The sequence below is a fragment of the Ursus maritimus genome, unplaced genomic scaffold, assembly GCF_017311325.1.
Source record: "Ursus maritimus isolate PB19 unplaced genomic scaffold, ASM1731132v1 scaffold_5, whole genome shotgun sequence".
NCBI classification, from domain to species: Eukaryota; Metazoa; Chordata; class Mammalia; order Carnivora; family Ursidae; genus Ursus; species Ursus maritimus.
The window spans coordinates 32,841,259-32,864,377 of NW_024426663.1; the positions used below are offsets into that span (position 1 = coordinate 32,841,259).

At 39.5% G+C, this 23,119-nt stretch overlaps 1 protein-coding gene across 1 annotated transcript in view; it reads right to left on the bottom strand.

The window, feature by feature from the left end:
* Nucleotides 1-21,577, bottom strand: part of ARHGEF28 (Rho guanine nucleotide exchange factor 28) — a 180,706-nt gene extending 159,129 nt beyond the window's left edge. The window contains exons 1-3 of the mRNA XM_040622691.1: nucleotides 21,491-21,577; nucleotides 11,854-12,001; nucleotides 8,443-8,736 (exon numbers count right to left, since the gene is read on the bottom strand). Of these exons, the coding sequence (XP_040478625.1) occupies nucleotides 8,443-8,736; nucleotides 11,854-12,001; nucleotides 21,491-21,577 (529 nt within the window). The remainder of the gene's footprint in view (nucleotides 1-8,442; nucleotides 8,737-11,853; nucleotides 12,002-21,490) is intronic.
* Nucleotides 21,578-23,119: the final 1,542 nt, after the last annotated feature.

A 23,119-nucleotide genomic window follows, 5' to 3' on the forward strand; every position in this document is an offset into this window, starting at 1 on the left:
AAAGCAAACAGGAAGTAGGTGTTGAAGGTGCTCCCCACCTGGGATGAGATTTGAGGGTGGGAAGGTTGAAAAAAGTTCACTAGAAGTCCAGATGGGCAGCTGTCACATATGAATGAAAGCAAAGAAATGAACCACCACAACCACCTTTTTATTTCATTCTTATTAGGTGCCAATGACCATAAGGACTTTATATTCCTTGTGTCCATCTAACATTTATCAAGCAACTTACACGTATTATCTTATTTGATCCTGACAGCCATTGCACAAGGTAAGGCCTATAATTATTCCCATTTCATGATTATCCCCATTTCATAGGTGCAGAAACTGAGCCTTGACACCATCATGCAATTGCCCAAGGTCACTCAGGTACCACAGGGAGCATCAGGGATCTGAACCCAGATTGTTCCACCTTCAAAACTCAAATTCTTACAGGCAAAGATGGCAAAAACAAAGAAGGGCACTAAAGACAGAACTTGAGTAAGTCAACAAAATGAGGAGGAAACCGAACAGAAGGAAGCCAGCCACACGAATTCTAAGGGCTAGGCTCACCAGACTCTGCACATGTCAGCCTGATAAGTCACCCTACACACACACACACACACACACACACACACACACACACCACTGTCTTATGACAAACCTGCAAAATAAAAGCTGCAACGGCTACAAAAGTTCACATAAAGGCCCACGTTTTAAAGAGTCAAGACAAAGCCTTTTACAGTTCGTTGGCTCCCACAGAGCAGAGCACTGCCAAAGGATCCGGGTTGGTCATTTCCCCAAGAACATCCCATCCCTTCCATCTGCCTCACTGCCCACCTCCTTCCCAAGGCTCTCCCACCTATCTCTTCAACCATCAGCCTTTTAACCTGCAAGCACGGGTAGTTTTAAAGCCAACTATTTATTTTGTAGATAAACTAATACAAGGACAGCTGCCAGCATTCAAATACTCTTACATCTAAGAAAAAAAGCAAAAATTTAAATTTTTTTACCTGAAGTATTAACAGAATGCTTGCATACTGTCATTTTCAAATTCAATTTTAGTAATGAGTGCAATCAGAAACTGTCATTTGCATCCTGCAGCGTTTAAAGGGTTTCCAGAGTAAAGAAGCAGGGGTGGGACATACTACCCAGAGGTAAATTCCACGACCTCCCACTGTCCTGAATCCTTTGGGAAGCACGTTAGAGTAGGGTGTTTGAAAAAAATAAGAGCTTCCACTTAACGTTATTTTTCCTTGAAAATTATGAGAGAGGGAGAAAGTAACCTGAATACAAGAGAGCAGAGGCTCTATCTCTGATGTGAGAATAAATATTTAATTCTCAATTCTAGTCGAAGGCCCATTGGTGCCAGATAAAAGTAGGAAGCTTATTTTTTAGGGAAAACTTTAAGCTCCCTTCTCATCTTTAAAATGTAATACCTTACACAGAGAATGTGGTTAAGGAGTTAAACTGAAAAATAAATTCAAATTATTTAATGAGGGGCTCCTTTTCCTTGAGAGCTCAATTCCATGTTAAATTCTTTACTGCCAGAAAACCCACTCCTTCAAAATGAATGGCTAAAAATGGAATGGAAGACAGAGAAAACATTTTTAAATTAAAGATTTAAAACTTCACAAATGATGCATATGTGAGTACATGCTTAAGTAATGTGTAACAATGTTACCAATTTAACATGGAACCTATTCTGAAAAACATTCTCTCCACCACTAGCATTCATGCACTGGGTTACCTTAGCAACTGAAGGAAGAGAATTCCAGCTTAAAATGTCAGAAAAAGGAAGTGTGGAGAGGTTTGTTCCATGAGATACCATCAGAAGTAACAAAAGGCTAGAAAGTAATATTGAGTGTATATGTAACTGACTGAAAAATGTCAAGATTTCCAAGAAAAACATTTAAAACCTCAGCTAGTTGATACCTGCCATGCACTAATTTCAAAACTCCTCAATCTTTTTTAAACAGAAAACCTGTATTTTGTAATGATCTCTGTCTTTTGTGGGTTTCCTACCCACTGGTAGGACACCAGCTGATGTTATTTCAAACTTGCTGTCCAATACAAAGCTTTGGGTCAGAAAAACAAAGCTGACATTTCAGTCTGTGGGACAGCAAGTCATTCTAACAGTTCAGTATGCCATCCCCTGGCTATTAAGACCTAGAACATAAGTTGAGGCCAACCAACAAGGCATACTCCTGAGCCTTGCTCTGTTTTTTTCTATTTATACAGCCAGCAAACTGCACTCAAGGATAAAAACAGCGGCCAAGCTCTATTTCAAGTGTTAAACAAATCTTGCTTCTTACTGGTTACAGTTCTCTTTCCTCTATTCAAAGAGAGGTCAACAGATATTTTCCTTTGTCAAACACTGCTGGCCCACACATTTCCTTCTGCTGTTGCCTAGAAAGAAGATGAGGACTTTGGGTGTGTGGCCTGAAGCACAATGTAGATGTCACAGAAAATTGGCGGTTCCCACTTAGTCTTTAGTTATGAACTGTTATTTCTCACTTAATAGTTTCTCCTAAGATAAAAACCAATGTAACTGCTCTTTAAACACCTTAAGGTAACACTAAACAAGACTTTACTTATTTATTTGCAAGAGAGAAAGAGCACAAGCAGGAGAAACAGCAGAGGGAGAGGGAGGAGCAGACTCCCTGCTGAGCAGGGAGCCAGACAAGGGACTCAATCCAAGAACCCGGGGATCTAATTAAGACACATTTTAACAGTTGCTGAATGACCCCCACTTTATAAAATTTCTTCGAAAGTTCTTTTGGCCTTCTGCATTTCTTCCCTCCCCCCCCCCACTAGCTGTAAAGTGTAGAAAAGCAAAGATTCTCCTTCAATGGGAACTAATTTATGAAAACCCTACTAATAAAATAGAGCATCGCGCTAACCACCTTTCTTAGTAACAGCATGATATATCCATGATATATCCATTAAACTCGTGGTCCCTGACAAGGTTTCTACTTTTCCTCTAAGTCAATATTAATTACAATGGAACTTGTTTTTGCACACACCGATACAACTTGGACTTGCCCTTACAACATGTAAAATAATTTATTTATTTACTCAGATGGTAGCCTTGTCGTGGAGATGGCAAGCATGGTGCTTGCCAGCCATGTCAGGGTTCTGGGAACACACGCGAAGTAATTTGGTTGAGCAGTAAGGGAAGACTAACTCACAAGTTATGTGAGCACCAAGGAAATGAAACAAAATACCTTATCCCACTTAATCTGATTGTCAAAATTATGACAATCTCTGAGAAATATCGCTCTGTTCAAAAAAACAAGTACCCAAAACAAAAAAAGATAAATTGTGACATTTTATTGGATAGATTATTCTATTCCCAAGTTTTACTGCAAATATGGGGTCCTGACATCCTGCAAAAGCTTTTTATCATGAAAGCTATTTCAAAGAACTGGGTTTAATTTTATGAAACAGAAATCCAATTTTATTTATGGCACAAAATTAAATAAAGCCAGCGATATTTCCTTCCCTAGAACATATAATAAAGTTGCATCGTGAGTAATGATGGGTAAGAAGCAGGGCCAAGAAAAATCTCTGCTTTTCTTTATGAGACACAACACTCGGCTCAGCCTGGCCCTTCTCCAGGATCTTGGGCCTTCCTGATAAGGCTCAGTGATTGAAAAGGCAAAAAGTGAAGAATTATAAAATGCAAAAGGCAAGGAGACGCACTCAGGCTTCCCAGTAAGGCTCCCACCAGGCTCTTCCAAGACAAAGTGATTACAGACATCAATTAATACTCATTCAGCACCTCCATTTATCCCACCAAAAAAGCATAAATAAATAAACCCAAAGAATTTTTAAGCACAAATGGCAAAGTTTTAAATTGTTTCTGGCTAAGTATTAGGAGAAATAATTATTAGGAAAGACACTGTTTTCCACTCAGGATGCCACTATCACTTAGCACACAGTAAACTCCAGGGGGCCATATGCCAGCGTTGCTTAGTCTGCTGTTATTTCGCTACCTTGAAGACAAGCAGCACTAATAAAATAGGTTCATTAGGAGAGAATGCATTGAGCACGAACAAGATTCTCAACTGCTCAGATGAAAACTCTAATAAATTGAAAAAGAGAGACCAAGTTATTGACAAAGGAGACTCCTGAACTCTCGTCCTCCCATGGAAGTGCCAAATGTACAGCAACACACACAGCCAATCTCTCGGAGAGAAATCCGGGAACTAAGTGAATGACTTCTCTCATACACAGGGTCAATGTGGGAGCACCCACATGAGAATGGGTACAAAAGGCTGAGACACACTCACCACAAACACTGCCCCTGGCACAGCACCATACAATCAGGAGGGAACCCCAACTCCCAGCTTCTCCCTGAGGAATCAAACGTTTGGATCACATCTAGCACCACAACTTTGAAAGCCTCCACCAAGCTGAGAAAGCCAGAGGAGCCTGCATCCGAGAGTCCCACAGGACTACAGCAAAGAAGTAGTTCTTACCAGGCAGACAAGCGTTCACCAGAAGTATCCCCTCAGGGTTCAACGTAGAGGAAAAACACTGTCCTTCTGGAAGTCCTTCCCTGGAAGAGATTTGACTGCATACTTTATAAACTGCTGTTTAAGGGTCCACTTTCTCATTGGCATGCATCTAGGAGCTGACTGTGATCCTCCCTGGACCTCAAAGGAGCCTGTGGGCAATCCCCCCCCCCTTCTTGGTTTGGTTCATTCCAACAACAGATCCAGGTCACCAGCATCTCTCTGGAAGCAGCTTGTACATACATCTGGCACCCCAGGTTTTACAGCTGCCACCTAAGGGACAGTACCCCAGACTGCTTAGCTCTGATAGATAGCCAATGTGGCTTGCATTCGTGAGTCCCGCAAGACTGTATTGGATAAAGAAGTAATTGTTAATGGGTGCACATGGAAGCCCTGGCTTCAACTATCCCCCCGCCCAGGATTCAGCACAGAGGGAGCAAACAAAAAATGCTCATCTCTCATTCTTTTCCTGGAAGGGATCTGACTGCATACTGTCCCAGGTTATGCCTGAGCATAGGGCTTCTAATCAGCCTGCATCTAGGTGGTGACTGAGATCTTCCCCTAGAGGACACTGATGGGCCTTGGCACACCCTCAACTACTGGGTACCACTAAGAACAAAGACAGCAACTTGGGCAATCACTAAAGTTTGAGAAGCAACCAGGAACTTGGGCTAGGCTGACCAACAAGTTTCATCTATAAAAGACCAGTCTGTGAAGATGGGGAGAGGTGTCTGTTTCACCTAATGTACAGAAACCAACACAGAGAGTCAAAGGAAATGAAAAAACAGGAGAACAGGTTCCAACAAAAGAACAAGATACATTTCCAAAAATCAGTCTTAAAGGAGGTAAGTGACTTATCCAATACAGAGTTCAAAATAACAGTCATAAAGATCCTCTCCAAGGTTGGGAACGCAATGTGTGAACAAAGTGATAATTTCAACAACAACAACAAAAAAAGGTAGAAAATATAAACAACCACCAACCAGAAATCACAGAGCTCAAGAATATAATCAATGGAATGAAAATTCAAAAAAAAAGACTCAACAGCAGACTAGATCAAACAGAAGAAAGGATCAGCAAACTTGAAGATAAGGCAGTGGAATTCATCCACTCTGAGGAGCCAAAAGAAAAAAGAGTGTTAACTCCAACCCTAAACAGTGATGCTGTAGAGAAGTTCCATTATAAGTGTAGGCTGCAGGCAATGTTACCTCCATCACTGTAAGCTGTTCTAAGAGAAAGTCTAGAAAAGTTTCTAGAAATTTTCAATTAATTGTTTACAATACCAAGATTTTATCCTTTGTCTGTAGCCTCATTTGTCCAGACCAAGTATAATTTGCATTCTACATATGTATGTACATACAGAATACTCTATATATACATGCGCACATGAAAGTCAACTTTTATTGAGAACTTAGTATATTCAGAGACTGTTATAGAAGATTCACTATATATTATCTAATTTAATCATTACAACAAGCTGATGAGATGGGTACTACAATAATCCATTTCAGAAATTAAAACTCTATGACATAAGAGGTGAAGTAACTTGCCCAGGATACCTCATCGCAACTGGGTCAGGATTTGAACCCAGCTCCAAAACATAGATTTTCAATGACTAGAATTGTTCTCCCATAAAATACATCTCATGCAAAGTAAAGAACCTCTTGGTGACATAAATTTGCCTACTTTAAGTATATGGATAAACAAAGGTCATGACCAATGGAAGCTTAGAAAACACGAATACATTTCCAAACAGCAATAAAAATGGCAGTTAGGTGATCCTTGCCAACTTGGTGGTTAGCCTAGTGTTCACCCAACTTACTTGATTATGTATATCTATCAGCAATGACTGAGCAGACATATACCCCCAACACAGAAAATCGTATGCATGTATTATTGTCAGTCCACAGATTAAAGGTTAAGAAATCTTAATTCATTCCTAAATTTTAGGATGAAAATACAGCATATGGGTAACGTGAATCCCATTTTGAAAGCTCTTCGTTTAAGTTATTCGTGTGCAATAATTAAGTCCCAAAACCTTCAACAATTTGTCAGCTGCAGAAGCATAAATTAGTCCACTGCAGACTCCAAGCTACTAGGCTGAGGGAGATGCTGGGCGAGGGAAGGAGTCTTGCTTCTGACCTGCAACTCCTGCTCCTGGAGGCTTGGGGGCACTTTACTTGCAGCCTTGAGTGCAGTGATTGGTGAAAAAGTATGAAAACTTTATGCCTTTGTCAAAATGAATCTGCCTTCCAAAAAGTAAAACACCCTCTGATATTAGAGGGTTTTTTTTTAAGCCAGAAGGCTTAAGAAAATGAAGTTTCTTAGTCAGAAAACACATATATACACAAATCAATAGAAATGTCAGTACATGCATGTACATGCATATCAACATATATGTATATTCATGCATGTGTGAACATACAGGAGCATACTCATGCATATATGTGCATGTGTATTTGTGTGTATACATGTACATATATTCATATATACATGAATAAAGTTCCTTAGCCAGAAAACATGTACATTTTTCATATACATATGAATTACAATAGTGATATCTAGGATGTGTGACTTCATTCTGAAGGTCCCAAATAACAACTTTCATTCATACCACAAATACTTCTTGAAAGCTTATGTTCCAAGCCATTTGGTAGGTCCTTGGAGATAACGGTGAGAACAGATACCACTTAGTCCCCATGGTACCCACCCTTCACACACATCAATATAGCACACAAGAGTCAGACATGACTCAACAATGAAGTAGGATTGCGACCTGTCTCATCCAAGTTCTTCAGGAATAAGAAATATCTTTAATTTCCCAACAGAGTTTTACTTCAACCCTGACTGAAAGAAACAAATGGAGAACCTCTCTGTGGCATATGGCCTTAAGATTCTGTTTACAAAAAGCATATCCCTTTACCTCGATTAGTCCATTTAATCTAATCCACCATCAAATTTAAACCAGTCTGTAATTAGAATTTATCAGAAAGTAGAAACTCTTAGAAACAGCATCATCCAATCACTAAGTCATACAATAATAGAGAAAGACAGAAGTATATGTGTTCAATAAAATACAAAACAACATCTATTTTTAATAAAATTTTGTGATTTGTAATCACCATAATAAGGATCTATTGAACAATTTAGCCTCATGCCTTGCATGGACTTATATAAAACATCCACCTTTGTTCACACACACATTCCACGTGTTTGGTGTTAACAGTCTCTTCAGTCTTCTGGGGCGCCTGGGTGGCTCAGTCAGTTAAGTGTCTGCCTTCAGCTCAGGTCATGATCCCAGGGTCCTGGGATCAAGGCCCACACTGGGCCCCCTGCTCAGAGGGGAGTCTGTTTCTCCATCTGCCTCTCCCTCCAACCCCCAGCTTATGCTTTCTCTCTCACTCATTCTCTCTCTCTTTCAAATAAATAAATAAAATCTTTAAAAACAACAACAAAAAAAGACTCTATTCAGTCTTCTAATAAGCAGGTTGCTCCAAAAGTTAGTACAAATGTTTGAATGCTCTCAGTGACACTGGCATTTTAAAGATGTCAGCACGCTGGTTTGCTTTCCTGCATGCCGTGTTTGTTCTAAGTGTTCCCACAGAGCTGGCTGCCTGTTATTCCTTGCCTGCTGACTCCACCTACTTGGAGAAATGGCACAGCTAGAACATGTGCCAATGGAAGTAGAGACAGAGTCCAAAGCAGCTGACTCAAGAGCTTGCCACCAAGAAATGGTCCTTCCCTCCTTGAGGCAAAGCTCTTCACCACCTGGAACAGAGCCCAAGGATGAGTGACTCAGGATCTCAGGGAACCCAGTCATATCAGAATAAGGCTCAGGAAAAAAGTGGGCAGGAAAATCAACCCACGGAGAGAGACAACAAAGCTTAAGGAACATTCTCAACTTCACAACGAGAAAAGACATCTGAATTTCCGGGTGAAGACCCACCTTCAAGTGAAGAATTTCCCAAGAGAGTCCACTCAAGAGGCAACTCCAGATGGGTCAGAGCCAGCACGAGCTCATCGTCCAACGTAGGCAGTGCTCCCACCGTCAGGGCAAATGGAGTCAACAAGGTCTGATGACTGTCGGCTGTGAGGCGATCAGCTTGGGTGACCAGCAAACGGGCCAGCCGGCAAGCCATGTTGTCCATGTAGGTCACTGAGCCGGAGCCCATGGTCACTGGGGAGTAACCTTCTGAGCAGAGGCACACAGACACCGTCACTGTCTCCTGAAGCCCATGGCCTGGACAACAAGACAGTAAACAGTTCACCTACAGTCAACAGGAGATGCTCGCCCAGTGTGCAAGTCAGGGGTCACCAGTCTCACTGCACTGTGTAAGGAGACCACACTCTCCAGGAGAACAAGCCAAAAGAGAAATGCAGCCAGTTATCTTTAAATGCTGCCATGCTTGTGGGGCCAAATTAAAGCTGATTCCATCTTCTTTCCATGACTCCCGATTTTAAAAGTAACTTTTATGAGCTCTGAGCATTTCAATGTCTATTCTCCTATCATCATCAAACACCATTACATGGCATAGCTTCACCTTGTCCTTCTACCCCAACCCCTGAATTCAAGTTCATCCTCTTAAAGGCCTTTGCCCTTTCCTCCTCTGCCACTTCCTCCTGAGTCCTATAATTTCATGTATTTTTTTAGATGATAATTTCATAAAGCAGCTCCAAAGAGTTCCTTTGAATGTGAGTTAGGGTGGGTGAAGAGAACTCAACAGAAATACTTACATACGTTGTTCATTGCTCCCACTCCTGCCACTTCTGAGAATGGCTTCTGTGTCTTGGAGGTGTTAACATTTCTGTTGTGGGTGGTCATCTAATCCGGCTCTCTATCCTTCCCTCTTACACTCTTCTTTCACTTGGCCAGGTTTGGTGAACTACTACCCAGGTACATTTTTATGCTGCACTTGGCAGAACACCCAGGAATTAGTACCACCAAACTGCTTTGAGTATTATAATCATAGCCAGACAGAAGGGTTAACATTCAGCCGCCACTGGCCCCCAAGCAAATGGCTAACAGGAGACTTTATAGGAACAAGAGCATCCCAGTTCACTAGGTGATAACTACTGTCATGCTCACATCACCTCTTCAAAAATGAGCCAGTGGTACAGGCAGAATACAGCCTTCCATCCCCAGACTATACGCTTCCAGGACAGAGTACAGAAATCGGCAAGGTTTACCCTGGGAAAGCTCTAACAGGAGAACCTAAGGTTCAGAAACAGGGAATGTCACCTGTCTGTATAAATCTGTTAAAAACAAAGGTGAGAACCCTCACTTTGAAGTCGGCCACAATATCATCAAACAGATCTTCTTTAATATATGAGGAGTGGGGAGGAGGCTCACCCCTACATCCAAGCAAAGAAAATGACAAAATTTTTGAAATTAGGATTGGCACGTCAGTTATTACTTTCATTCTTCCTCCATAAGAGGCTTTGTAAAAGAAAACCAAGCTAGGAGGGGGAAGGAAAAGCCAGTAAAGACATAAACATAAATGCCGAGGCCGAAAGGCAGAGGCAAAAGAGAGCGGAAGTGACTCTGTGCCATTAATAAGGTTTGACTATTTTTTTGTCTTAGAAGAATGGCAGTTATCAGGCCAGAAAGAGAAGTGCTTAAAATTGCTCACAGTCTCTAAATGTTACCACCTGGGTCTGGTTTTCCACTGTCACTCTCAAATAGTTGTTTAAGGTTGTTCAACATTAATTTAGAATTTGAACACAGATGTAATTCAGAAAAATGCACTTTTTTCCCCCGATTACATGGAATGCCTTGGTTTTCATTGCACATTATACTCATTACTCTTTATGGATTGCATTCTAGTCTGTAAATTCATGTTTGACCATGCACTGGATGTATGCCTGGATTACTAATAAAAATACACATACATCTATAGGCATAACGAAAGAGGGTTACTGAGAGGAGTGAGTCTTACTGAGAATGGTTGGTTAATATTTATTACTTGGCTACTTGTGTATTAAGAAAGAACGGCTGGGGTTCCTGTGCGGCTCAGTAGGTTAAGTGTCTGCCTTCTGCTCAGGTCACGATGCCAGGGTCATGAGATGGAGTCCCGCCTCAGGCTGTCTGCTCAGCAGGAAGCCTGCTTCTCCTTCTCCCTCTCCCTCTGTCCCTGGCTCTCCCTGCTTGTGCTCTCTCTGTGTCAAATAAATAAAATCTTTAAAAAAAAAAAGAAGAAGAAGAAGAGGAAGTAGGAAAGCTTAACGATACTCATGCCCAACTGCATCCGTAAAATGCGTTAACTTATACAGAAAGCATTACATCAATTATAGCAGCATGTTAAAAAAATAATGCTCATGGTCTCAGAAATGGGACAACAGACTGATCTGATGAGCAAGCCCAGGTAGGGCTGAAAAGCCTTTGTACATCACTGCAATTCTCATTATGTCTGTGTTGTTTGCATGTTTACTATCTACCTATACTGCAGAAGCATTGAGAAATATCTTTCCTCTAAAAATGAGGCCAATCCTACCCTTAAAAATACTGAAGGTCCCCTACATGATGCCATATAGAGGGCCTCAAAGACCCACGATTAAGGAAAACTAACCCATCAACAAACCAGAACAACAAAACCCTCCCCTCCTGCAAGTAATAACATCTTCATTACCCGTTTGGGGTAGAGCTTCGCCCACACCCCAGTGAAAATATGCAACTGTATCTGAGAACTATTAGCTCTTAACAAACATTACCATGAAATATTAATGTGTCATCTGTCACCATGGTAATTGAAGAATGTGCAGGGGAATGACAAGTTCCTGAACGTGAACATTTTGGTGGTGGGAAGAGAAAGTTCTGGAGCCTGAGATCTAGTAAGGAAGAGTCTGGATACACAGAGCGCCAAGGAAGGAGCCCCAGCCACCAAAAGGAGCAAGCAGGAGAGCGGTGAACACTGGGGCTGCCAGACTGACTGCAGGGGAAGGAGGGGAGGTCAGAGAATGAAAACCTGTCGCCAGTGTCTCAGTTCTGCCTGAGCCATCCCTGGCCATAGGCCCTGGGACAACAAGACGTAATACTAAGACAGAGTGACTCCTCCATTGGACTACACCGAAAGCATAGCCAACTCTGAAAGTTGGGTGCAATCAACAGGATAGGCCTGCCTAGTCTAGGGCAAGGCTGGCACAGCTGGAAGAACGTCAGAAGCAAGATAACCCAGTATGAGTGTTCTCACAGGCTCTGTCCCTTCCCCACTTCCCATCTCCTCTCCACCTCTTTCTCATACCCATCCCACTTTGGAGGATTATTTACTTTCTCCTCCTGGTCCTCTTTCCAGCCTATGTCCCTGGAGGAAAGATGCTTCCAGACAGAGTCCCCAGTTGCAGAGTAAAGACTATACCTCACCTGGAATGCTGGACTGGAGAACATTATCCTCAGTGCGTTCTGCAATCACGATGTGTCTCTGATGAGATCCATTGTAAATAAAGTAAAACTCGGCATCTTTAGGAAGATAAACATTTTTGCCAAACTTTGCATAGACGGTCATCTGCCCCTAAAAAAATGAGTAAGTTGAGGCATCATCACACTTTTTGTCCTGGCTCTAAAAACCACAATAATAAGGGTTGGGGTCCAAACACTGTTGTTTGTTATGTTGATTTCATGTGGCTGACACTCAAATGCCACAGATCCTCCTTTCCAACAGCAAACACTTAGGATGACAGAGAGATGGTTTCTGACATTTGAAAGTATGGGTGTCAGAGCTGGTTTGTTCTGTTTTTAAGGCTGAAGAAGTCCAGAGCATAGGGAAGAATTTTTTTTTACTTTACTGGCTATATAAATGTGATTGAACTTTGTTGTCTTTTATTTCATTTGAATTCCTACCTGATGAACATCACTGATTCATTTTTTTTGTATACCTGACATACCACCATAGTACAAAGTTTCAAAACAATTATTTTTAGTTATTGCCTTGCCCTGTACTGGATCCCAGTAGGTTGTAAGAATTTTAAATATTCACAAACTGTGCCAAATAAACAGCACCACATGCTCCCACACTTGCTATGCCGTTTCCAATTGCTATTTGTCTTCCCTGAGGGAATTCCAAGTCCTCTTTTTCATCCGACCTGGCCTCACACTTTCTCTCGAGAGCTTCTAGTTGGCACAAACCCTGCTAAGTGCCCTGGTTCCAAGGAGAGGAGCTGCCCCCAGGTCACAGAGGAAGGTGAGGTATGTCAAGGAAGGAAAGTATGTCAAGAAGGCAGGTAGCAGGTGAGGGCTCTCCAGAACATTCTCACCCAGAGGCTGTGTGGAAGGGCTGGATTGACACTGCTACAACCAAGGGAGAAGCACTGATAGACAGGCTTGCCAGACCATCTTGGGATGCTGGAAGACTCAGAGGACTCAGGATACTCCCTCCACTCAAAAACAAAAAAGCAATACAAATAGAGTCCTCCAGGGAGATGGTACATTCCACCCAGCCTGTGGGAGTGGTAGGGAAATGGAAACTCGGAGGTGGAAAGGGTCGCCCACTTTGGAAGGCCTCCAGAGCTTGGCCCACTATGGAGAAGCATCTGGGCTTTTGTGTGCTTGCCCAACAAAAACAAACCCTCTCTTGGCAAGTTCCTCCCCCTGTGATAGGGGAGAAAAGGAAACAGAGGAAATTCTACACAGTCTCCTTAACATCTGTTTGCCTCTGATGGCTATCATCAGCACTATATTCTGTAAGATATCCAAAGTAGGCCAATCACTTACCAGAAACAAAATCACTGCAGAACTCCTTTCTCCAATAATCACATGGCTATTTCATCTAAACTTTAAAAATAAAAAGGCTATGTTTTCCTGGCTGTTTGAAATCTATCACACACAGAACACTATCTTAAATTATGAATTGGTATAAATACAAATTATGGTTTCCTGGAAAAAAATCACTAGTTTACACCATTCTGGATTGTCCTTTCTCTGCATGTGAGCACATGCAAACATGCACGAATGTAATCAATAGAAAGCAGCATGCCAAGAATAATCTACCATACGATAGCTTCCAAAAAAGTTCAGGAAGAGGCTCTGAAAAAAAAAAAAAAAAAAAAAAAAAAAAAACAGTAACAAATGTCTGACATGACAGAGAGGAAACTTAGATGAAATTCCATTTCCTAAAAAAGGAAGAACAGCCTACGTTAGTCATGTTCCTGGTGGCTAAAGGGACTGTTAATTGTCTATGAACAGAATCTGACCTGACATGCCTTTTTTTTTTTTTTAAAGAAAATAAATTGTATCAACAGATCAAAGCTTTTCACAGATCAGAAGAATCTCTAATCTGTATCTATTCGAAACAACAATCACATCCCTATTTTCTTTGTTTGGGTGAACAAGGACCACAACTTATGAAGGAGTTTCATTGCAAGACTTTCAAAAGCAACAGAACCCCACATAGAACAGTTTTACAATTCAGGTGTTCCTTCCCTTTGAGCCCACACCATGCTCTACATTGATAAAAGAAGATAAACAAAAACAGGTCAGAAATAAGACCTACCCATTAAAGAGAGATGCCCACAGTCTTAGCACTATGAACACTAGTCAGCAATAAAAGGGGTCCTCTTATTTGCTAATCGCAGACATAAGACAGACACGGAAGGCGTTATGGAAGGAGGGATGGGGGTGATGCAGAAATTAAGAGAGAAATGCAAAGAGAAAGAACGGGATGGGGGGGTGGGCTGGAGAGGATGACAGAAAAAGAAAATATGAATATGAAAGAACATGAACTGAAAGCTCCAAGGAGATTCAGTCTAAGCTACACACATCAGGAGAAATGGGTTTCTGAAAATGTTCCGGAAAATCCAGTTCAGTATAAATAATCAGCCACAAGTGACAATTTTAGGGGGCAGACTGGGGTCTTTCTAACCACTGTGGCCACTGAAGGTCTGCTCTTTTTCTTAAAAGGCCACTAATTTTATTAATGGCAAAGATAAGTTCCAACCTACAGAATTCCAGTGTGCCTCCATCCGTTCCCAACCTGGAATCAATTTCACACTTTTAGGCAATTAAAACTATAAACTTTCCTAAGTGAATTTACTGGCATCAATATCAGAATCACTCTGCCTCTATGCAGAAATACTTAACATGTCTCATCACCTTTCCATCAATTCACTATAACCCAAGTTCAAAAAAACACACATTCAACCAGCAGTGTAAGAGCGTTCCCCTTTCTCCTCATCCTCACCAACATTTGTTTCCTGACTTGTTAATTTTAGCCATTCTGACACGTGTGAGGTGGTATCTATTGTGGTTTTGATTTGTATTTCCCTGATGCCAAGTGATGGTGGGCATTTTTTCATGTGTCTGTTTGCAAACTGATACAGCCACTCTGGAAAACGGCATAGTTAAAAATAAAGCTACCCTATGACCCGCAATTGCAGTACTAGGTATTCACCCAAAGGATACAAACATAGCGATCCAAAGGGGCACCTGCACCCCAAAGTTTATAGCCGCAATGTCCACAATAGCCGAACTATGGAAAGAGCCCAGATGTCCACCAACAGATGAATGGAAAAAGAAGAGGAGATATATATATATATACAACCATATATTACTCAGCCATCAAAAAAAAATGAAATTTTACATTTGCAACGACGTGGATGGAACTAGAGGGTATTATGCTAAGCGAAATAAGTCAATCAGAGAAAGACAATTATCAAATGATGTCACTCATATGTGGAATTTAAGAAACAAAACAGAGGATTATAGGGGAAGGGAGGGGAAAATAAGATGAAATCAGAGAGGGAGACAAACCATAAAAGACTCTTAATCATAGGAAACAAACTGAGGGATACTGGAGGGGAGATGGGGGGGGTCAGGTAACTGGGTGATGGGCATTAAGGAGGACACATGATGTAATGAGTACTGGGTGTTATATTAAACCGATGAATCAATGAACTTGACCTCTGAAACTAATAATACACTATACATTAATCAACTGAATTTAAATTTAAAAAATAAAATAAAAAAACACACTCATTTCACTGAAAATTCTGGATGTAGTAAGAGGCATAATGGGCAAAATTATTTCCCCAAATTAATCTAAAACTTTAATGTGCTCTAGTCAAAACCCAAACTTAATCTTCAAATGAAAGAAACTTGTTTTAAAGGGCATCTGCAAGAACAGATTCACAAGACTAGAAACAGTTTCGAGGAAGATAATGCTTGGGCTGTGCAGACTGGGGTCAGAATTTGCCCTACCACAAAGCAAAGCTTGCAATAAAACCATAACAATTTAAACAGTGTGACATGGGCACAGAGACAGACCACTGAGTATGGAGCCCAGAAGCAGATGCATGGAAGTTATGTAATAAAGGTAACATTTTAAGACAGTGGGGAGAGAATAGTCAACTCAGCAAATTGTTTTTTGCAACAATAGCTACCTACTAGGGGCAAAAACGAGCCTCATATCACATATCTCAATTTCCAATTAATTCAATATTTAACACAAAAATTCATAAGCACATTAAGTTTAGAAGACTGTCTAACATTTCTCAGTATTAAACAAAATGATAGCGATTAAAGAAACCTAAATCCCATCTATCCTGATACCACCCCAATGTACCAACTTGTTTTCATTCTTTTCCTGCCTTCCAGTCTTTGTGCAATGAACAGCTAATCCTCACAGAGCTATCCTCACGGCATAAGTACACATATGGCGCTCCTCTCTCTTCTATCTAAAGTACTTTTCCATCTTCTGATTTTTGGCACCATTTTTAATTGCATTCCATCGAATGTGATGTTCTATATTTTCCTCTGTCATCCCTGTATTGTTATACTTGAAGAGTGTTTTCTAGCTTAACATTATAAATGATACAAGAAACTTTTTCATGTGCATTATTTTGTTTTATTTTTGTAGAATAAAATTCCAGAAATGGGTCCAAAAATGTGAAAGCTTGTCACAAATTGCCAAGCTCTTTCCAGTAATGTTCTATCAAATTTCATGGCCACCTGTGCTGGTCATGAGTATCATTTTCATTGCAACCTTGCCAAAACTTTTATTTCCTAATTTATGGATAGCGAACAGTTCCTCATTGATTTCATCCATCTTTTTCCCCTACGCCTCAAATTATTTCCCACTTTTACTAAAGACTACTGCTAAATAGTGTCAACATTGTTAGTGGCCTGTTCAAATTTCCACTTCAAGAATTCTGGTCTTCCCTTTTCTATTCACATCTGTGTTCACGTTTGCCTTAAGCAGGTCAGAATTTTCACTTTCTCAAGTGAACCGGTTGAGATGAACATCACAATCAGTCCCTTTCCTCTCTGAATACTGAAGGTGTACCACCTGTTACTTTCTCTGAGCCAAATAAGAAGTACTCAAATACTCCTATAAAATCTCTGTAGGCCAGCAACATGGAAAATGGGAACAAATATTGAGTAGGAAAGCTGGACTATAGCCACACTGAATACACCTCAATATAAATACACACACACACACACACACACACACACACCAAGTTAATTAAACCAACATTTTTTACCAAGAAAGCATCCTCTCTGAGAAATTCTACTTGTAAAATTCATCAATAATTTCAAAGACCAAGCCTTCTGATGAAATGCTGTGACATCTGTGGATTTCTTCTCAAAGAACCCAAAAGGTATTCAATCTTTTTGCCCCATTAAACTATTTCTTTCATCCAACTATTTACCCTTCTTCTGATGACATTTAAGATAGAAATGGTCAGCACTGATGTGCATATTCTAAATATTTTTTTTCCCATAAACTAGGTCTCTAAATACCTTGAATAACTTGGTGCCTGTATTGTCATAATCACTGAATATCCTTGTGCTAATATTCTCCCTACTGTCTTCACTCTCACCCTCTGTAGACAATGTATATATGTACAATTATACTTGGTTACTAACAATGTCATTTGCTAAACAACCTTAACCATCTAGTTTCTAAAATATCCAGCATGAATAGGCAATAAATACTGTCATTTCAAATAATGACAATGAGAACAAAGTGCCTATCTTTTTATAGTGCTGTTTCTTAATTTGGGGCCATAGGAAGAATCCATAAATGGGTTTCAGGAGGTCTGGGTACCTTTTAAAATTGTCAGCAAAACTCTCTTCATCTATGTATGTGTCCATTTTTCTGAGGAAAGGTTTATGGGTTTCATCGTATTCTCAAAGGTATCCATACAATTCAACTCTAGCTTCTATAGAAACAAATAATAATGGGAACATAGTAAATGCCATTTAATGACAACAGTGACCTTTTTGTATGATACTAAGACACGTACTACTGTTTTTCAAAGTATTCTGCACATTATAAGGGGTGATTTTTAGGATAGAAGCACGTTAAAAGTACATGTTAACTGAGGTGCTAAATATTGTATTGCAAGTTTACTAACACGCCATGAAAGCCATTATGCTAATATAAACATGATGCTCTAAGTGAATTATCAAATTTGATTGTTTTTAACATCTGAAACTTGTCTTTACAACAAAAAATAATAATTCTACACAAAACCTTCACTGCAGAGCAGCATGTTAAGTGTTGTGAGATTCTTGAGGATTTTTTAAAGTACATTATCCCATTTTATAGGTAAGTAAATAAAAGTACAGGGACTAGTTAATACTAACTAGCTCAAGATCCCAGAACCAGATGGACAATATTGAGTGTCTTGATTTCTATCCCAACCTACAAATAATCCTCTTTACAGTCTTCAAGCACAATTCAAAGTGCTACAGGCATTAAGTCTTTTACTCCAAATTACTATGTTTAAGTACTTCCTTAAACTAACATGAGAAAATGCAAAACTTATTTCCTATATGTGCATATATTATAGATATATGCATATCTCTACACAGATATTATCTTTTATGAGTACGGTATTCCACAATTATAAAGTGCTTTATTGTGTCTTTTCTCCTCTTATTCCCACAGTAAGACCTAGGAAGTATTATCATGACTCTCATCACATAAATGAGAACCCGGGTACTACCAGGTCCAGTGAGTAGCAGAGCCACAAATAAAATCCACATCGTCCCGCCCCAGGCCCAGCATACTTTTCTCACCAGCATGTTACTGTACAGACAGCAATGCTCAAGTGTTTATGGACTTACTACACCTTTACATTCACCTCAACCTTTATTTTACATACTTAATACAAAGATTCTTAACCTGAAATCCACAGGTAGGGGTAGAGTGGAAAGGGGAGGGAAGAGAAATATTCCTTAGTCCCTTCAAGATAAATGCACAATTTCAGGCATTTGTCTGGGGAGAAAGTGTCTTTTAATTAAAGATTCTTCTAAGTGTACAAGGAGCTTATGATTTGAAAAGTTTAGGAGCCACTGATTGAAAGAGTGTTTTAACCACCTTTTTTTGCATGGTATGAAATATCAAGATCATTCAAATTTCTTGTCCCAAACCAAAACTAAATAAAAATACAGGTGAATACAAATTGGTTAGATCCAAGGCGAATATCAGAATCTTTTTTTCTTTCTTTCTTTTCTTTCTTTTTCTTTCTTTCTTTCTTTCTTTCTTTCTTTCTTTCTTTCTTTCTTTCTTTCTTTCGGGAAGATACACTAAAATCACTTAAAAGGCTTCTAAGACATTTCTTCAGAAAGACCCTTTCAATGGAATGGTTTCCATTTCCAGACAGGATAAAATGGACCACAGAAGTCCAACATTCCAGCTGGTAATGACTAGAAAATCAAGACAAAAAATGTAGGGGCGCCTGAGTGGCTCAGTCGTTAAGCGTCTGCCTTTGGCTCAGGGCGTGATCCCGGCATTCTGGGTTCGAGCCCCACATCAGGCTCCTCCGCTGGAAGCCTGTTTTTTCCTCTCCCACTCCCCCTGCTTGTGTTCCCCCTCTCTCTGGCTGTCTCTATCTCTGTCAAATAAATAAATAAAATCTTTTAAAAAAAATGTAAAAGTCATATTCTCAAAGGCATCAGAGAACTATGGGAAAAAGAACAAAATGCATTAAAGTTTCAGAAAGGGGAGAACAACTCAGAGAAGTTATGGAAGTCAGAATGTTATCTTTAAAGTTATGAAATAAAATAACAGAGGTCCTAAAATTCCATGCCTATCAAAAATATCCTTGGGGCACCCAGGTGGCTCAGTCAGTTAAGTGTCCAATTCTTGGTTTCAGCTCAGGTCATGATCTCAGGGCTGTGAGATCTAGCCCTGCATCAGGCTCACACTCAGTGGGAAGTTGGATTGAGATTTCCCTCTCCCTATCCCTCTGCCCCTTCCCCGCCCTTCTCTCTCCCTCTCAAAAAAAAAATAATAATAATAATAATAATGATAATGATAATCCTTTAAAAGGATGCTGAAATTAAAATGCTTCAGACAAATACTGAGGAATTCATTGCCAGCAGGCCAACACTAAAAGAAACATTAAAGGGAATTATTCAAGCAGAAATCAAATGATCTCCAACATAAACAGACAATCACGACGAGAACTGAATAGTGGAATAAATATAATTAATAGCTAATGTACAAAATAGGAACTATGTCATGGCATTGAAAATATTTATAGAACTAAAATGTCTATAACAACAACAATCAAAATGTCTAAAATGACAACAATAATGTAAAAGGCAAATGGGATTCAGGTGTCTAGCAATTTGCAGAAAATGTTAAAAGTAATAACTTATGCTTATGTCAAATATATATGTTTTAAGTTGAGGGTAACAGTAGAAAAATACATAACTTACAAGTTACAGAAGAAAAACCCAATTAGAAAATATTTTACTAATCACAAAGACAAGAGAAACAAAAACATAAAACGTATGTCAAATAGACAGTGATAGGATATAAATCCAAATATACCAGCAAATTATCTTAAGTGTAAATGAACTGACCCAAATACAATACCAACATAGTCAGTATGGAATTTTTCAATTCAAAAATGAAAGAAAAAAACACAGAAAGCTTAAAAGGAAAAAAGTTTACCAACCAAAAGAAACTAAGTATGCCCAAAACAGTATCCGAAAAAGTAGATTTTAAAGCAAGACATGTTAGTAAAGAAAGAGGACCTTTGCATCGTAGTTGAAAAAGTGATTATCATCGTATTAAATCTGTATTCACCTAATAACATAGCTTCAAAAGACTTTTTTTAAAAAATTAACAAGCCAAAGAGCTAGACCAATCCAGATTCATAAGTTAGACTTTAACATGCCTGTCTCAGTAGCTCACAGAAGGAGACAAAAAAAGTAACAAGGATATAAAAAATCTGAATTATATAATTAACACAATTATATTCCCAAAGGGGCAATTACCATAAATTAAATGTAAATGTTAATATTAAAAAGCCACCCACTTTTCATATCTCTGCAATAAATTCAGTTATAACATAAACGCAGAAATCAAAAATCCTCCATGACTTCCACACTGGAGGGGATGATTCCCCACTACATAACTGAAATAGACTTCGTTTCTGTATCAAACCTGAAGTGAGCAAAAAACACTTCATGACAGAGGTCAGTAAATTACTCCAATTCCTCAAGAAAAACAGAAGTAGGCTTTAAAAGTCTCCTTATCAAAAACTAATGATGTAGTGTATGATGACTAACATAATATAAATAAATAAATAAAATTATAAATAAATAAATTTCTTCTTAGATGGCTTCATTTTAAAATCACTAAAAAATAATAAATAAAATCACTAACTTACAGATGTATGAAAACATAGATCTCCTAGAAATTGAAAATGTATCTGACGCTTTAATCACATCACTGCAGGAAATGTACTGGCTTGAGTGTAAGAAAATTCCAATTATAATCTGTACTCTTGAAGTATCCCAATAGTTCTTGAGGAAGAAAGGTCCTGGGCATGGTTCCCAAATAATCAAGAACATCAATAAGGAATGAAGCAAAATGAAGTTTAACAACTGGATGCCAGTTAGGATTTGGGTCAATAATCAAGTAAGCATGAGTTGTCCCTGACACAGCCACCCAAAAATGCTAACTCTGCCCTAGCTTGCACGGGTGGAAATCTAGTAAGTCCATTAAGAATGGCTATGGTCTGGCTCTACTCTCCATGAGACATACCTGGGCCACGGAATATTTCAATACAAACAAAACGGACACCACATTCAGAGGAAAAGGACAAGGATGCCAAAGGGACACAAAAACCATGTTGTCCTATGAGGAACAATGGAAGGAACTGGGACTGTTTTGCCAAAGAAGGGAAGAATCATGGTTAAATAGTCACTGTTACAAATATCTGAGGGTCTCTCAGGCAGACGGGGGCCCTGACATGTTCTGCAGGCCCCAAGGGGGAAAGCCCAGAACAATGGCGGGAAGGACAGGGCACAGAGTTCAACACTACAGTGAGAGCCTTCTAAGAATCAGAGATGTCCAAAGATGACAAAGATTGCTTGAGCTTACAAGGAATAAGCACAACCAGAAGACACTGGTTTTTTGGTTCGTTTTGCTTATTTATGTATCATAATAGAGAATGGGGCTAAATATAGACCTAACTAGTCTTACAAATCTAGAATCTATGATACCTGACATATAATTCTAGATTAACAGCTGCAGTATGAAAAAAAAAACAGCTTCAGTATTACGTGGGTCTAGATAAGTGGTATTTTTGTGTGTATTTAAATTAATCTCTCCCTTATTCTTTTGCTTCAATTTCCTAGCTCCTTGGATGGATGGTTAGTTCATTTTCATCCTCTGCATTAGTAGTTTTCAAATTGAGATCAGGGGAACTCTGGATTCTAATGGAGACTAACAGAGACAATGTTGAGAGTTCACAAGCATTCCATTTAAATTTCACTTTGGAAAACAGGTTTCCAATTATCTTTAAATCTAAAAGGACTGCATTCACTTAAATGTATCATTTACCAAGTTTTAATACACTGGTGAGGACCTGAACTGCCAGGCTAAGTCACTGTGTTCAGTGAATTAATAAATGTAATATATTTAAATTTGAAGAACATATTTAACAATAAAGAAGTTTTATCCATTTTATATATTAAAGTTCCCCATATTACTTTGTTTTGGGAAAAAAGCATTTTCCTTTGGGGAGAAAAAAGGTTTTCCTTTGTGGGGGGAATGTTTCCTTCAGGAAAGAAGTTTCAACCCCACCTACTTAGTGTCTGTAAGGCCCCTCTGACTCTGGGATACCCTCGCTTGTCTGTACTGGAGGCTCAAGTTCACCTCTACTTCACATCTCAAACAAATTTTCCATTTCCAAGACAGTAAAAACTACAATTCATCAGCTTCAGACTCAGGTTGAATCCAAACAGACAATAATCTCATTTGGTTATTATTTACTGCTTGAGGTCTACAAATATATGTCAAACCACGTGTCATGTGAAGGTCAGTCTGGGTCCCCTGACAGCACTGCATGTGCCAAACCAAAACCAAGACTATCAGGAATACAAAGAACCCTAAGTCTTCATGAATTGGTAAGTCCTGGGCAAAGACTGACACGATCACAGTGACAGGATCATCTGTATTCTTATTTCGGAGTAGAACACAGAGCTCCTGCATTCCATAGAAGTCCCTCTTATGAGGGCACAAAAGAAGGGAACAGTGCCCTTTGTCCTTCTCATCTGACCAGCATCTGTGCCAGAACACAAATTCAACTCTCTACCACCAACACACACACACACACACACACACACACACACACACACACACACATGCCATTCTTAAACAAGAGCACTA